Genomic DNA, 16,703 nt, shown 5'->3' on the forward strand with positions numbered 1-16,703 from the left:
CCAAAAACTTAATAAACACAATTGCCCAAACCTAAATCGATTTATATTGTCATGTGGCTGCCGTCCACACCACCATCGTTTAGGTTTCCCATGTAAAAATGTTTCTACCCCTTTTCAGCAATGTGTGTGTGTGTGTGTGTGTAAGAAAAAAAAAGATGCAGCCATAAAACGCGTTGGAAAAATATTTTTTGCATTCATACATTTAAACAAACCTTTCTCCGATGTATTACAGTTACATTAGGTTTCAGAGAAAATTTATTATTTTTTTTAAAATGTTGTTCAAAAACAAAAGCAGCACTGAGGAAAAAAAAAGTATGTTGATCGCACGCGACCATATATTTGCCACAAACAAGATTTTCGTTTCACGCACTTTTTAAAAAAGTTTCAGAATGATTTGGACCAAACCGAATGTTAAAACGTAAACCCAGTCTTTCAGTGTGAATACAACCACCTGCAGAATGTTCCCACCTCCAGGATGTTTGCAGACTTGCAAGAGGTGATGCTAGAACATAAATATCTCTTCTAACTTTGCAAAATATTTTAAAGTATCTGTACACAATGCCTTTCTTTTCCTCCTTGTAATCAAAGGTTGAGTGTAGTTGAAATGCTGTATATTTTAATAATATTCAAACAGAGCATTTTGGCACCTTTCTATATTATAAAACTACTGTATTAAACTATTACAAAATATGCAAATAATACGGTTTAGTAAATTTACAGCTGTTTTTGTCGAATTTTAATTCGTATGCAAAAAGAAACTTTGTACAAACTACTATTTTCATTAGAATATGAATATTCATCCTCAAGCTTCCTCACTTTTAAAAAATAATTTCTTCCAATAAAATTCAGTTCCAGATGGAAACGATAAAGGCGCGGCGAAGGCTGCATGGACAGCTGTGTGTGTTTTTTTTTACACGCACACGTTATTTGCAACACATCTGGGTTTCCAAAATAGCACGTTTAACAACAAGAAACAAAAAAAAAACCGTAAATGGGATGGTCAAAACGTTATATTTTTTTTGCAACTAGACTTTAAATTAAAATAATATATTCTCGTATTTTACACTATTTCAAATAACGAATTGTGATTTCAGTTAAGTAATGATCTCTCCAAAATCTAATTTACAATTCTGTGTATAAAAATATAATTTATGGATGCCCAACGCAATGTAACTATGTCCAAGATAGAAGAGAGAAAGAAAACCCCAAGACAACGTGAGAGCGGAACACGAGGAAAGGTTAATGCATGGACAATCCGAAGGGAAATCGTTGCAGACGGTTCTGAAATGTTTCATGATATCGGACATGTAGAAAAATATATTCTGCGCTCCTTAGTTGACCACACAAAATAATTTTCTTTCTGCTGGGGTCAAAGAAAGTTCACGTGGGAATAAATTAGCAAAGGAGTTTTTTTTAAGGCTCTCGAAGTTCCAGATTTTTTTTTGTTATAAACAAGTAAACAAATAAACAGAAACAAACAGATAGAAAAAAAACAATACAACGAAATAAATATCCCCGCCCAAAAAAAAAAACTTTCTGGGGTCTCTGTTGAAATTCTACTTGTTTTGTGTGTGTGCGTGTGTGTGTTCTACTGCAAAGTCTGTATTCCTGTATCATCTCGCCCTTCCTCTGTAAACTATTTCAACTAGACTCCCATGTCATTCCCAGTGGATGAATAGCTGCGTCGTCCAGAACCCATCTGCCTATTTGGTACAAGACGCTGGAGTACCAGTGGACGCCATTTTCCTGGACAGTACTGTTGACCATTAGTGGGTCATTCGGAGAAAATAAGGACTTGACCGCGTAGCTCATTCGTACAGGCGCGAAAGCCCAGTGGGCCAGTGTGTGGTCCTCGATCACGGCATAGCAAGAGGCCAGAACCTGGTTGATCACGAGGGTGCCCTGGACAGTCAGTGGGGCGTAAGCGCCTGCCATCTCCTCCAAGTAAACCTTCTCGACCGTGGCAGGCTGGAGCTGGTGCCCCTCCCCATCCGTGATGTAGACCAGGTGCCCGGGCCTCACCTTGCTGGCGAACAGGACTTGGCCGGGGCTCGACTCCTGCCCGGCGAAAAGCAGGTGCGCCGCCGTGAGGGAGAGCCTCCTCCGGGGTTCTCGCGTTTCTATCACGTAGAAGACTTTCTTAACCGCTTCCACCCTGTCCAGGAACATGATGAAGTCACTGTAGAGAAGGTTCCCTTCACCGTCCGCCGCCAGTACCCGGTCACCTGGTTTCAGGTCCTTCACTGACTTGGTGCCCCCGTTTTCTAGACTCACTTGAGCTGAAGCTGGGAAGCAGCCTCCAGACTTAGCGGCGACTGAGTTTTCTATTAGGGAACAAAAAGAGAGGAGCAGGAACAGATTCAGAATGATGTGGAAACGATTGTTAACTGTGTTCTAGACAAAGCAGAAATATAAACAGGCAAGTCCAACCAGGCGATATTGACTGCATTTGGAATAATGGGACGATTCTGTTGTCATTCTCAGGTCAATGTGTCTCTGGTATGCGCCCCAACTCATAGTAGGCAACTTTTGATTCAGGAGCCAGGAGCCACTCTGAGCCCGGAGCACAGCAATGTGAGATTCCTCGTTTCACAGAGCCCCAGTTCAGACAGGACTGTGCAATGGTAACACCGCGCGAAGCAAAGATGTATTTGAAATATCAAAGGTTTGCATTTACATAGCGCCCTTAACGTCCCACCGTGGCAGCAGAATCAGGCCAACAACAACCATGGACCCGAATAAGGACACGTTAGGACAGGTAGCCCAAAGCTCGATAACTGAACGTGCTAAGGTGCTCGAGCGACCTATTGGAGCCCCTGGTGACTTTATAAATTATTATACCAAGTTTGACAAACCCACCCGCTCGACTCTTAACATCAAAGAAGTCCTAAACATTTAGCCTTTGAGCGAGGGGAGCGCTTGCACACTTGTGTAAACTGCCTTGTATAAACTCTTCGCCCTACGTCCATGACAGTATGACTCAGACCTGCCGCATGACGCTCTCATAAATACCGGAATGGGGATGAGTAGCTGTAATGAAAGAATGAACCTAAAATTTCACTCAACATTGTTCCAAGCGTGCCTGGAAATAAAGCAGACGGGTATGAGACCGTCCAAAATTCAGTCTATATGTGTGTAACTGAATTCTATATTCTACGAACACAGCCCGAAGCTCCAAGTCCGGAGGGAGCTGGGAATGAGGGTATAGATTTTTCAAACACCATTGATGGGTCGTGTAAATGTTTTTTTTACAATTGGTCTTCGTATTTACATCTAGGCATGCTCCTAGTGAAGTATGTATGTTCGTTTCCAGCTACAGAGGCGCCACTCTTGATGCTTACATTAAATCGATAACCTCAAACTTAAAACCAGCACCTCGTTTTCAGGGCACTGGCTGATTTCGCTGCATACACTGGAGAGGAATCCCTCTCTTTTAAAGTCAATTATCATTGAACTGTAAGGATCTTTGATGAAAAGTGAAAATGCTGGTTAATTTCCAGCGCGTCCGGCAGTATCTGCTGAGAGAGCAGAGTTGACGACTCGATTTGAACTCTGTGCAAGTGAGCGGGTTTTGAATGGGGCCCAACGTCGGTGACTAGAAGTTCTGAGGACAAGGCATCGGCCTGACACGTTAACTCTGTTTCTCTCTCCACAGATGCTGCCTGACCTGCTGAGTTTTCCCAACATTTTCTGTTTTGATTCCAGATTTCCAGGAGCCGCAGTATTTTGCTTTTACAATGATCTTTGATGTCCTTGCATGTTTTCTGCTTATCATTGTATTGATATCATCAATGCGGATGACCTAATCTGGAAATTGGTTGGAAGGAGTTACAGAGCCCTCCAATCTGACGGAGAGAAATGAAGGTCAGGCATCAGGTGTCTGCTTCATGGAGAACGTGTCATTTCTGGCTGACCCCAAGTGATCACCCCTCCGCATCCAATTCCCACTTATCAATCACACATGTCAAAGAATGAAATGAAGAGCGGTTATAATTAATGCATTTCTCTGCATCATATCTACAGCATAGGCTTAGGAAGATAAGGAGGTTTCTTCTCTCTCTCTCTCAAAGGGTATGTGGAACTCTCTACCCCGGAGAGCAGTGGAGGCAGGGTCATTGAATTTATTCAAGGCAGAATTAGTCAGATTTTTGATCGACACGGGAGTCAAGGGTTATGGGGGGCAGACAGGAAAGTGGAGTTGAGACACAACAGGATCGGCCATGAGCTTATTGAATGGCGGAATAAGCTCAAAAGGGCTGAACGGCCTACTCCTGCTCCTAAATCATCTGTTCTAGAAATGATACCATGGCTCTTTAAATTACATTTTTACCCATACAATAACATTTCAGGCAGGACAAGCAAGATCTACGCTGTTCTGCTCCGAACCTCCAATCAGACTCCTCATCTGTGACTCTGGAATAAGTAGCCCTACACTCCTTCAACATGAATCGATCCAGTGCTTAACAAAAACGCCACTGTTTCTATTTCACCCTCCGCACTGGTAAACTGGTCCCCGATTCTATGACGAAGTGAATGTCCAGTTTTGCCTTCACTTTGAGGGACGCCTCACAGTCCATGAATACTATGCTCACAGAGGGAAATCTTCCCTTGGTAAAACTTCCTCCATGCCCATAAGCATCTGAAAGCCCTGTGTGGAATCCTTCCTCCTCACGTCCTCCACCTCCGCACAGAGTAAAGTTCAAGAACAGCCCACCTTTCTGAATGCCTCAACCCTCTAACTTGGGGAGTCCCCTGGTAGCCCTGGACTGGAAACCCTTTCCCTAGAACAGGGAGACCAACTCCACACCTCGTACTCCAGATGTGCCTTCAGCACAATTCCAACCTTTGATTTATAAATCGCACATCCCGATATTTGTTTGCTCTCTGGGCTGCTTGGGCGGGAAAATGTAACGAATAGTTTAACCACCCAAACCCCCAGATCTCTTTCTTGCTGCGCTACTTCAAGTAGGTGCTATGTACCATAAGGACATAGGGACAGGAGGAGTCCATTCAGCCCCTCAAACCCGTTCCTCCATTCAATGATTTTATGGCTGATCGTGTTTAAACTCTATTTACTCACCTTGGTGCCTTGCCTAACCAAAAATTCCACCAACAGAGGAATAGTTTCTCCCTATCTACCCTTTCAATCCTTTAATCATCATAAATACCTCAATTAGATCACCCTCTGAGCTTCTATACTGGAGGCAACAGGAGCCTAGTCTATGGAACCCGTCCTCATAACTTAATCCCTTTAGCCCCGATCTCATTCTGGTGGATGTGTGTGGCACCCTTTGGAAGGCCAATGTATTCTTCCTGAATTTGCTCCCCAAAACTGGGCACAATGCTGGAGCTGGGATTGAACAAGTCTCTGCAGAGAGCAGCAGCCGTCCCACTCCTTCGTAATCCATCCCCTTGAGATAAAAGCCAATGTGCCATAAACCTTCTTCATTATGGTTTGTAACTGCCCAGTAGCTTTTGACGATTTCTGTACACGGGTTCCTAAATCTCTCGAGTGGTCTTGCCTATTTGAAATTGCGTGAGGCTGTAAGTGTTGTCATGTCTTAAAGAGAGCTTATTTTCGATTGTGGAGATACAGTGTAAGACATAAAAAGGAACACGTGACACGGATAATGAGATATTGGGGCAAGTCACACCAGAGGCAGGCAGAGGGCAGCGTTCACTAAATAATGAATTCACGAATAACTTTTTTGCTTTGTCCACATTTAAAGATGATCTCATTATCAGCAGGCAGCTATGATTCACCGTCCAAGACCAACCTGGGAGATACAAAGTGCGAGAGCAGTGGGATTAACCCCATACAAAAGCAAAACTACCGCGGATGCTGGAAACCTGGAATTTAAATAAAAACAGAAACAAATGCTGGAAATACTCAGCAGGTCTGGCAGCATCTGTGGAGAGAGGAACAGAGTGAATGTTTCAGGTCGGCTGAGAATCGCTATCCCCTGAAATGTGAAAGCTCATCTGAGGTTACATAAAAGGCTATATTTCAAAACCAAGAAAGGCCAGAGCTGTTTGTTACATTGGGAAGTGTTAATGTGCTTTCAGACTTTTGTGCTCCACATTGCTGTGTTCGTGTTATAGGAAGATAAATGCATAGCTGAATGTGTGATTTTATATATATAATATTTTTATATGTGCGCCTGTGACTATATAAATAGTTAAATGATAGAAGTTAGATGGAATTATTCATTGCTCATTATTTGGTATAATTTAGCGCTAATTATTTAGAAAATGGATGGACAGCAATGAAGAAGTGGCTTGAAGCAACGATTTAGAGATATTTCCAGTTTACACTGATTAAACCGCGAAGTCAAACTATTCCCCTTTGAAACAGCCTAGTTTCCTTATTGTCTGGGATTTGAAAAAATTCATCTATTGATCCTTTCCACTCATTTCCTTCCTTTCTGTGGCCAGTTTTCTTTTTTCTCTCGTGTATCTTTCTGAAGGAGATTGGGGTTCAACCTGTTTCCGTTGACTTTAGGATTAGATCAGTTGGATTTTATTTTTATTATTTCATAATTAATTATCGTTCTAAGTAAACCATTCGAGCGCAAGCCTGAGTAATTTCATTTCAACGTGTCGCGCCTAGACGGGACATTCAAGGGAGCAGCGGGATGAGGTGATGGCCGGCGTTGGAAACTTCTGAGAAAGTTGAGTGGCCAATAGCGAGGCAGGATTTCTTTCCGAGGGCCAAGACCCGCTCCGGTTCTTCCGCCCGCCGCTGCGTAAGCTTAATAAGAAATCAGACCGCAATTTTCCTTCGTTCAGACGAAAAGGCATCAACCATTCGCTAACACGTCTGCTCCTCAGGAAAGTACTGTTTAATTGGCGAGAAAGAGCAGCAAATTACATTTTATGGATTTGTTAACAACTTTCTCGCCTCCATTTAATGGAACTGAACGGATTTGCAGGGGCTTGTCACAGATTACATGCAAGCAAACACGAACAAATTGGTTTTTTTTGGGGGGGGGGGGTGGGTGCGGGTGGTGATGGGGTTGAGGGGCTGTGGACAACTTCGGCCGGCAGAGGAGACCGACCTCTGCGCCGAAGGGAAACAGAATGATCTGGGCATCTATCTTCCCGTCTGGTTTTAGTGGGTGAGAATTGGTGCAGCAGAGAGTCCCCTGGGAGCTGCTCTCTGAAGGGGACGCCAGGCTGTTCCAGGGGACTCGGTCCACGTCGTCTCATTAAAATCCAATCAAAGGAGCCGTATTGTCATTCGGATTCAGCTAATGGAGGAGATCCTCGTGGAAGAGAGGACATTTCCACTTACTTTCCCAGCTCCTCTGGCTGTTTGCTCAGGTGCAGAAACCCCCTGTGTGTCAATTCACACATACACTACACGCCAGAATGCAGCCTCTCGCGAAGAAAAAAAAAATCAGTATTTGCACAGCCAGAAACACTGTTCGTTTTCCTGGCCACTTCAAGATGTGTATTTGAATTTTAAATGACCGAGATTGGCTTTAGATGCTGACTGGGGCCATCATTCTCTCTGTTCGTCTGACAATGATTCAGGGGTTTGAGACATCTCGGCTTTGCATTCCTATCCGCGGGATCATACTTTCAGCAAATAGAGATGTAGAAAGCGAATCTTCCTCGCTGGTATTTTCCCCCCTCTGCAGACAGCATTTAATCTTCTCATATGATTCACTGACATGAAATGATGGCGGAACAAACGGATGGAAGCCTGAGCTAGCAGCATTTTCTAATAGTTCGGGCAAATCCATTTGGTCCCGTCACACGACCCACATGACATCGACTAAAATGAGTCTGGAAAGCTCAGTGTGTTTGGAATTTTAAATTTTAGATTTGTCACTCTCCTAATCAAAGACTGAAAACGGGAAGGCTGGATTACACTCCATTTTAGATGAGTCTTCACGGAGTTCTTATCCGTAATTCAAGATTTTTTTTGTGTGCTGGCTGGCACAGCACGGGAAATTCTACACTAAGACAGTGTGTGGCGTTGCAAGTACGGCGAACGGGCGGCTGCAGCTTTCTGTAGGCGAGAGCAGACCAGGATCCACTGGTCTGGGGTGGGGGAGGGGTGTGTGTGTGTCTGTATGTGTGTGTGTGTGCGTGTGTGTGTTATTAAAGCAACATCTCAGTGGTCAAGAGTGCCCTGTTTCACGTGAACTGTTCACAGACGTGGAAGGCATAGAATCATGGAACGGTTAAAGTAGGCTCTTCGGCCCGTCGGCTCTGTGCAAGAGCCATTCAGCTCCTCCCAGTTTAACGAATATTCTTGTGAACCAGATGAAGTTTAGAAACGTAGTGGTATAGTGGTAATGTCATTGGACGGGTAATCCAGAGGCCTGTACTAATGCTCTGGGGACATCGGTTCAAATCCTACCATGGTGGAATTTTAATTTCTATTCAATGTGTAAATCTGGTACTGAAAGTTAGTCTCAGTAAATGGTGACTATGGTCGATTGTCTGCCATCCTTACCCGGTCTGGCCTACATGCGACTCCAGACCCACAGCAATGTGGTTGACTCTTAACTCCTCACTAAACTCAGTTCAAGGGCAATTAGGGATGGGCAACAAATTCTGGCCTTGACTGGGACACCCCATTCCATGAAAGGATAAAAGAAACCTGCACGGCCTACAGAATAGGAACCATTTATAGAAAAAGTGTATGTGTGTGTGTGATCAAGCAGGAGGTAGATATATGGAGAGATTGATAAATAGAGAATGGTAGATGGATAGTTCCTGTTTGTCTACACTAATGCAAGTCAACCTAGCGGAGAAAGAAATCCCCAGTTAGCCCCAACACCGTGCAACATTAGTGAGGGATTCAGCAAAGTCCAATAAAGCGTCTGCCCCAATTCTCTCCACCACTCCCTCCCCCTCCCTCCCAGCCCACACACTTCACAGTTTGCAAAAAGTAACAGCTAGCAGGGAATCTATTACTCGCAATATTATCGTTGATTCAAATGCCTGAGTGTTCAAGTTTGTTTAAAATATAAGTTACTTGTTCTAATTAAACCAGAGGTGAAGGCACTTATTCGAGTTTCTCTACGAAGCTACGTACCGTTCTGTAAAACTCCGCATTTGGTGCCCCAAAAAGTGCCAGTGTTCTTGATTTTTGCAAAAGTATGCGGGGGAGGGGGGGTGGGGGGGGTGTTCCTTGGGAAGAGTGCGATTAACACCCAGGACTGTTAATTACCATCCGTGTAATACAAAGCACGTGGAACCAAAACATCGAGAGGGGCCAGTTTAAAGAAAATTGGGATTGTTTTATTTTCTGCTTTATTTCAAACTGCTGTTCACATTTTGCCGACTCCTGGAACTATATTTATTAAGCAGTCACCGCACGTTTTCCTACTTAAACTCTTATGAAGTCTTTTCATTACATATCTATCTGTGGGCTGAGACACTTTAAGTATGAGCGCGTACGTGATCTGTGCTGCTGGATCTGTCCAGCGGTTTCCATTTATGTACCTTTAGAGACTGGAGCAAGAAAATGCTTAAAGTGACCAAGTCGGTATTTGTTAGAGGTGCAAACATTGCAATTCTACGTTAATCAGAAAAGGCGCCCAAAGTACAGGACTCATGTAAGTAATTCAACGGTTTGTTGGCAGGCCGGGAGCATATGAACTAGTTAAAGTGTTCTAGTTATAAGTTGCTAGTTAGGACTGACGCGGGATCTACTTTAGAAGTCTGTTGTACCTAACCCATGCTGACTTGGTCAAGGCGGTCAACCAGAGAACGTTAACACCCTTCTTATCAATCTACTGACCAACGGGGGAGAGAATAGGGGCCTATTTGGTGTATGTTAACTACATTATGAAAGCACTGCTAATGTAGATGTGGGTCCTCTGTGGCTTTATCTAATATCAGTGTCAATCAGGTCCCAATGGCCTCGGGGTGCAGTTGATCAGTGGCCCTCCATCTTGGCTCGTTGATAAACAGTGGATACACTTGCTCCTGTAGATTGGGATTCCACCGCTACCTCATCCCCACCCCACACCCCTCCTCCACTCGCCCAGGCCCGAGGGCTCGAACAGGGAGGCTGGTCCTAACCAAACAAATAGCGGGGAGCTTGTCAGTGCTCCGTCCTCATAAAATTCTCTCCTGTGCACAGCTCAACCTTTGCGAGTTTCAAACTACTCACAGGTTTTCTTAGCTCTGGTGATTGGTGTGTCTTCCCCCATCACCCATTCTATCCCCGCACCCCCTCCCCCGGAGACAGAGAGAAACTATTTGCGTGGACTTCTTCCTAGTTTGGTCTGGAGGTTTGGTGATTAGGATTCTGATAAGGATTATGAAGCCGGGGACAATGATTCTCGCCTCTTTAAGAGAACATCCTCATTCATTGCACTTCCTACCACTCCCATGAAATAATGAGCCATATTATTTATTACAAGATCAGTAAAACTCGTCTGTAATGTTTCAGCGCCCCCACCCTGCAGGGAGTGACAGGAAGCGTTGGCTGGCGCCTGGGGTGCCTTAAGATTAAAAGTGTGCAGTGCAGATATGAAATATGATCATGTTCATCAGAACAGCCTACCCGGCTGATGAGAAAGGCATACAGTTTCTTTAAAGTGCTCCCTCACCTGCTTTGACCGAACAGTGAATGTGGGCTTTGGATTCGTAATAGACCCAGTCGAAACCCGCCTCGACGGCCAGCCTGGCCAACATGCCATACTTGCTCCTGTCGCGGTCCGAGGTGGTAATGTCCACGGCTCTGCCCTCGTAGTGTAGGGACTCCTCGGAGTGATGGCCGTCTTCATCCCAGCCCTCTGTAACCCTCAGCTTCACCCCGGGCCATTGGTTCATGACTGAGATCGCCAGGGAATTTAATTTATCTTTACACCTCTGTCAAGAATGTAACGAAAGAAGAAAGAAAGAGGGAGATAAATCAATTAAGTATGCCGGTCCAATATGTGGATTTTGTGAATGAAGCATTTGATCATTCCGGTAACACACTCGCCACCTCCTATTGATTTAAGCATAGGCCAATTATATACATACACAGAGACTAAAAAGATGACAGTGTCATAGGGAGAGGAGATTGTGGACCTCAGGCTAAGGTCGAAGGTCTAACTACAAGACAAATGCAGAGGAGCTGTAATCTGGCCTGTTCAATGTTTTCCCACCTACTCAACTTTCTGCGCTCACTCTAAAACCCTCTCCTGTGTCCATTCGACTTATCTGAAAGGTGAGAGACACCCTCGAACCCCCTGATGAATGTAGGTTGTTTTTATTAGGCAAAAACAGTTCACATTTTTCCTGCTCATTATTACAGCAGGACCTTAGGGTTGTGAGAAGAAGCGGGTTTAAAGGCATACAACGCTGCTACGGGAGGACCAGTCTTCAACCTCGCTCAATTGCCCAAAACGCCCTGGAAGATGCTCGTGGTTGTTCGGCGCAATTAGACCCCAGAGACAAAATGGGGGGTCGGGTTGGGGGGAGCGGGGTCGGTGGGGGGGGGGGGGGGGTGGGATTTCTGTTATATTTCAGTTGAGTTGTGAGCTAAATCGTTTTGCGAAAGACAGAGGGAGGGAAGGAGGTGGAACTGGACAGTGTTCGTCACTGAACTGCAGTCTCACCCTCTGTGAGGATTGGGTGCTGGGCTGTTTGGCCTTCTCCAGGACAACTCCCCACAACACTATCCCAATGTACGAAATCTAACACATCAATCCCGGGCCACAAAGACTCTTTTCAAAACGGACTGTTGGAGGGTGGTGGGCTGGAGGGGGCGGGGGTGGGGGGGTGGTGCTGCCTGACAGAAAGAGAATTTTTTTCGCTGTCGTTTGTCCTTCTGTAAGAGCTGACAAGATTGCAGAGGAAGCCTTCGCTGCCAACTGTATGCTTTATGGTTAAGGACAGTCCGGATAGTAAACCGAACATGCCCGCATTAGGCAAAAGGCGAGTGCTGCTGTTAATGATTGTCCCCGTTCGGGTCCCTGGCAAAATATGGTGAGCGGACTTTGGCTGTGGCTGATGATGAATGGTTGTGTCAGCTCTGCAGGTAACAGCAGCCCAGTTCAAGGGAGTGAGGAGTTCATTTTGAGATCTATTCTTCACGAAGACATAACAGTGCATGCATATATTGTCCGCAAATACCAACCCCCCCACCACACCCACACACACACACAGCACAGGGACTTAAAGTCCACCTTAACTGTGCACCTGCCTATTCGCACTTTCAGCAAATTCCCCCTCCAAACTCTGCCAAACACTGCGATATCACTTCAAACGGCTTTCACTGCACCAGGTCGCCAGTGCGCACACGCAGGGCTGTGCCACCGATACCCCCATCACCAGCCCCCACCAGCCCCCCCTCACCCCTCCTCCCTCCTTAATGGTACCCTCCGAACAACCCCTCTGGGACAAGTGAGTTGTGAACGAGCAGGGCTCGGCTTAAGGCTCCGTGACACGCGGCTCCTTTAAAACGAGCAGAAACTGCAGTCTAGGAAGGTCACAAGCCCTGGGCTTTAACCCGAAGATATTTAAAGCAGAGGCGGATACATTGATACATTGTCAGTCCGAAAGCGGCGAGAAACAATAACTATTTATCCATTCGTATGCCGCGAGTTCTGACCAGCCAGCTGCAGAAAGCTCAGCTCGGGTACCGTGGCCGCGGTTAACAGGGGCTTCTAACCCCAGAGACCGCGCGTGTTAACCTACTCACACGGACATTGGGAAATGAATAGCGAAAGGGAGAGAAAATGAAACACTTAACAGCTACCTGTCAATGTAAACAGCTCGCCGGGGCCCGTCCGAGGAAGAAAAGAGAGGGGGGGGGGAGTTCATTTGTCACCCCGCCCCCACCAAAGTCCCAACACACCCACCAAAATCCCACAGACCGATCGCCGAATCGATTATGCTCAAGGGCTTCCCCCCCACAGCCCCTCACACCAACCCTCGACTGACCCATCCACCCTGCACACCCACCCTCTTACCCACCCCGGCCCGAGTGTCTCAAAATGTTGTTCCCCTCCTCCTCCTCCCCTCCCTACCCCCCACCCCCACCTCCGGCCATTCCCTGAACACGGATTCGCCCTGGGCTGCCGGTTTGAATCGGGGAGTGGAGGTGGTGGGGCGGGGGGGGGGGGGGGGGAGTCTGCCTGTTCTGATATCACCCGCGTTGAACTTGACATCCAGAAAGCCGAGGGAAACATTGAGCGAAATGCACAGGCGAGGCACAGAGTGTAGTGCCGTCGCTGCCTCCAGATTGTCAGAAATCGACAGAAGGTCAGAAGTTCAAACGCTCGCAGCTAATGCAGGAACCGTGTAGAGAGGCTGCCTATTCCCAGGGATATGTCCTCCCTGTGCTGTGCATTCGCCTCTCCTCCCAGGAAGGCAGCAACACATTAGAAATGATCCGGGTGGGGGAGGAGGGGGGTGGGATAGAAAAGCCCTAATGCCGACATCCAGCTATTTCTGAGCCAGGTTTCCGAAGAAACCTTGGGAAACAGCAATTTTATTTTTGCTTGCCCCTTCCCCCCTCCCCCCCCACCCCCCCATCCCGCCTATCTTTTTTTTATTCCTGATTCGTCTTTTCCAAAGTGGCAGAGATGCAATTGGACTGAACTATGCCATCGCCACTGGTTATAAACATATATATATAGAGAGAGAGAGAGAGAGAGACATGAAATCTGAAATCGCAGCCAGTCATGATCGATCACAGAAGAGGAAGTGGGGCTGTGTGTATGTGTGTGTGTGTGTGTGTGCGAGAGAGAGGGAGAGAGTTGACTCAGTTCTGCAGGCTCTTGTAGCGTTCAAGCAGCGGCGATCGTCGGCGATCTGGGACTTCAATGAACCCCGGCCGTCTGCAGATTGAACAAGCTTGAAGCCAGCCGCTCGCTTTCTTGCCCTTAAAGCGACACAAAGCGACGGGGACCTTGGATAAAACACCGAAAGAACTGCACGCGCTGCTTGTAAACATTCAGCCACTCTAATCGCTTAAAAGGGTAACATCAACGCGCTTGGAAAATGTGCAGCCTCTCTCTTTATTCCTCTGCTTGTTTTCACTGTATGTGACCATTAAATGAGCGATTGAGATTTATAGAGTGAGAAAGATACGTGTTTACACGTTTAAATCCTAGCAATGACTTTTGGTGGGTCCCACCACATAACAAGAGGTAAGCACGTTACGCCGCTTTAGGAAGGGAACTTCCCGTGACCTCTGTGATTACCTGAATATTGCAATTTGAGAAATGGTCACCAAACTCTCCTGCTAGTCGACCGGTGCCTTTTTAAAGGTTTGTGTGTGTGTGGGGTGGGTGGGGGACGGGTGGAATCTGTAGCACTGGAACGCACACCCGGACACTGTCACTTGCCCTTCTTAAAGGAATATCAATATGTGAACGCGTCGATAGGCACAGCGCAACGCGATGAAATGTTGATGTGGCCCGCGTCAATACTGCAAAGACAAGGCTAGCGAGGGGAAGACGGGTCGATTCCGCCCCCTCCCTCTCGCTTCCTCTGCCTCCTATATTTAGAAAAGGCAGCCTCATTAAGTCATCCTAGCTCAGATCTGCCAGGCTCAGAAGCTATCTTAATTGGAAAGACACAGAAAGAGAGGGAGAGGGGAAAAATAAGTCAAGGGCTGGAGGCTAGCAACGATACAAGCAGCCCGGCGGTCAGTATTCACTTGGGGGTCCCACTCGTTACTCTGTACACTCGGGTTGATCAAAGTCCAGGTGCCGAGGCTACTGCAAACACATTCCTAAAACGAGTTTCAAGATGCGTCGCATGCCAACAGACAGAAAAAAAAGGCTGAAAAGGGATAGAAAGGGTTCAGCGGAATGTGTAAAGTTTTCCCCTATATGTACCCGTCTACTCCAACCCCCAACTCCGACAGATGGGTTTTTTTCCCCCTGTCGCACACCTCGACATACCCGACAGCACACGCCGACAATGGGAATAATGTCATTTATGATTCGACCCGTACCTGTGTCATCAGCCTGTCAGCTCCAGTGTTCTCTTCATCCTTAAAAATTATGTCCGGATTGTAATTGGGTGTCAATTCTTTAAACCTCTCCGAGTTCCTGGTGATCTTGCCTTCGTACCTGCCACTTGCCCCCAGAGTCTTTTCTGCCACATTGGGAATATATTGCTTGTAGGCCAGAGGGGTTAATTTTCGGGGGTGCCTCCTTCTCCCGTAGCCCCTGCCCGGCCCACAAGCCTTCACAGACGAGACGAGAGAACAGCATATCAATCCCACTAGCACAATTCGTGTCTGCATCGTGCCCACGGAATCCAATGGACTCGGGGCTTCTATGTCTTTCTCTGCCCTCTTGCTATCTCTTCTGTCTTCCTTTCTTCTGAGCTCCTTACTGTCCTCCGATCCCTGTTGAGACAGGTGCTGGAATGGCAAGCTTCAGATCCGCGATAACGGTCACACATCGGAATTGGGAGCCTTGGCAGCGGGGGTTTTGTTTTAAAATTGGAAATAAAGAAGGACAAATGCTGTTTAAAGGATACGAAGGCTGGAGACGCTTCAGAGAGACTGGCTGTACAGCAATGTAATATAGCCTCAGAAGGCACAACGGTGAGATCTGATTGGCCAGCTAGCAGCTACTGGCTTCTGATGTGTTTCAATAAAACCAACAATTTCCGAAAATTCACCTGAAGTCTGGCGTATCAGGAGCGGGAGGAGGACTGCCTGTCGTTATGAAAACATCAGTTACAACTTGTTTTCATTGCTGCGTCTCCCCCCCACCTCCCCCACCACCCCGCCCTGGAAATGCAAATCAATCGCCCAGATTGATTGACTTTAATGTAAGATCTTCTCGTTTGACGTACGGAACAGCGAGCAATTAATTGATCCAAATTCCAAAATTGTTCTTATTGTGAAGACGATCTTGTTAAAGCCGGCTATTTGACAGTGTATACCTATTCTCAAAAGAGATTTTCAGAAATACTCTCACATATAAAGTCAAATGACAAATATAAAGTGGTAACTGTGCAAGTGGTATTTCTTAAAACTTCCCTATTGGTATTTCAGATATTTCAGACTTTCAATTCCTACTGCGACTTTTAAATAAAAATAGACTTCTGTCCTTAAATTCCTGGAAAGTTTAGAAAAAAATAAGCCTTTGGTCTTTACGCTGGCATTTATTTAAGACCAAAGGCTTATTTTTTTTCTAAACGGCTTAATTCACCTATTCACCTATTTACATCTTTGAGGCTGAAGTAGTCTATGAAATTTAAGTTCTGATAGAAAGTTGAACTACGAACCGTTAGTTAATGTTGGTACTTGCTTTCCGAATGCACTTGGTGTAAAATGTTGGTAGAAACTGCAAACATTTCAAGGCTGGTAAGCAGTCATTTGCAGAGTATTTTGCCACCCAGGGGTTTATTTTAAATATTGTAAACATGCTATGCATGGAATCAATAATTAAATGTTTCACCACAAAACGTCCAGGTCAACCAGGTTAAAAAATTATGATCTGAAGCCAATTGACTATTTGGGCAGTGAAGGTTAAGGAGGGGAAAATCCTTCCTTTTCCCCCCGTTAACCAAATCCTTGCTGGGAAATGCACCCTTTTATAAGTCGACACTGGCACATTGTGGTTGGGGAGTGGGAAACAGAATACTGCCTGCGAATACAGTTCAGCAGGAATCGCTTGACAAGAAAAGTTTTATTTTAACATTAATCTCATGCAATGTAGAAAAAAAATGATGCCCTTACCCCGACCCAAGCCAGGCAATTGGAAAGATATTACAAT

General features: G+C 45.9%; 1 protein-coding gene across 1 annotated transcript; it reads right to left on the reverse strand.

Moving 5' to 3' along the window:
• Positions 1–601: 601 nt before the first annotated feature.
• Positions 602–15,229, reverse strand: shha (sonic hedgehog signaling molecule a). Its single transcript, XM_078534630.1, has 3 exons — positions 14,924–15,229; positions 10,578–10,839; positions 602–2,324 (listed from the first exon to the last, which is right to left on the reverse strand). The coding sequence occupies exons 1-3, from the start codon at positions 15,215–15,217 to the stop codon at positions 1,642–1,644; spliced, it is 1,239 nt and encodes a 412-aa protein (XP_078390756.1). The 5' UTR covers positions 15,218–15,229; the 3' UTR covers positions 602–1,641.
• Between the last annotated feature and the right edge of the window lie 1,474 nt (positions 15,230–16,703).

The sequence above is a fragment of the Cetorhinus maximus genome, chromosome 3, assembly GCF_964194155.1.
Source record: "Cetorhinus maximus chromosome 3, sCetMax3.hap1.1, whole genome shotgun sequence".
NCBI classification, from domain to species: Eukaryota; Metazoa; Chordata; class Chondrichthyes; order Lamniformes; family Cetorhinidae; genus Cetorhinus; species Cetorhinus maximus.

Bases quoted from the DNA above. Each gene is read 5' to 3' on its own strand.
- shha (XM_078534630.1), bottom strand. From the start codon at position 15,217: ATGCAGACACGAATTGTGCTAGTGGGATTGATATGCTGTTCTCTCGTC. The intron at 10,840-14,923 runs GTACGGGTCGAA...CATTCTTGACAG, and splicing joins CTGACAGGCTGATGACACAG to AGGTGTAAAGATAAATTAAA. The intron at 2,325-10,577 runs GTGAGGGAGCAC...GTTCCCTAATAG, and splicing joins TCACTGTTCGGTCAAAGCAG to AAAACTCAGTCGCCGCTAAG.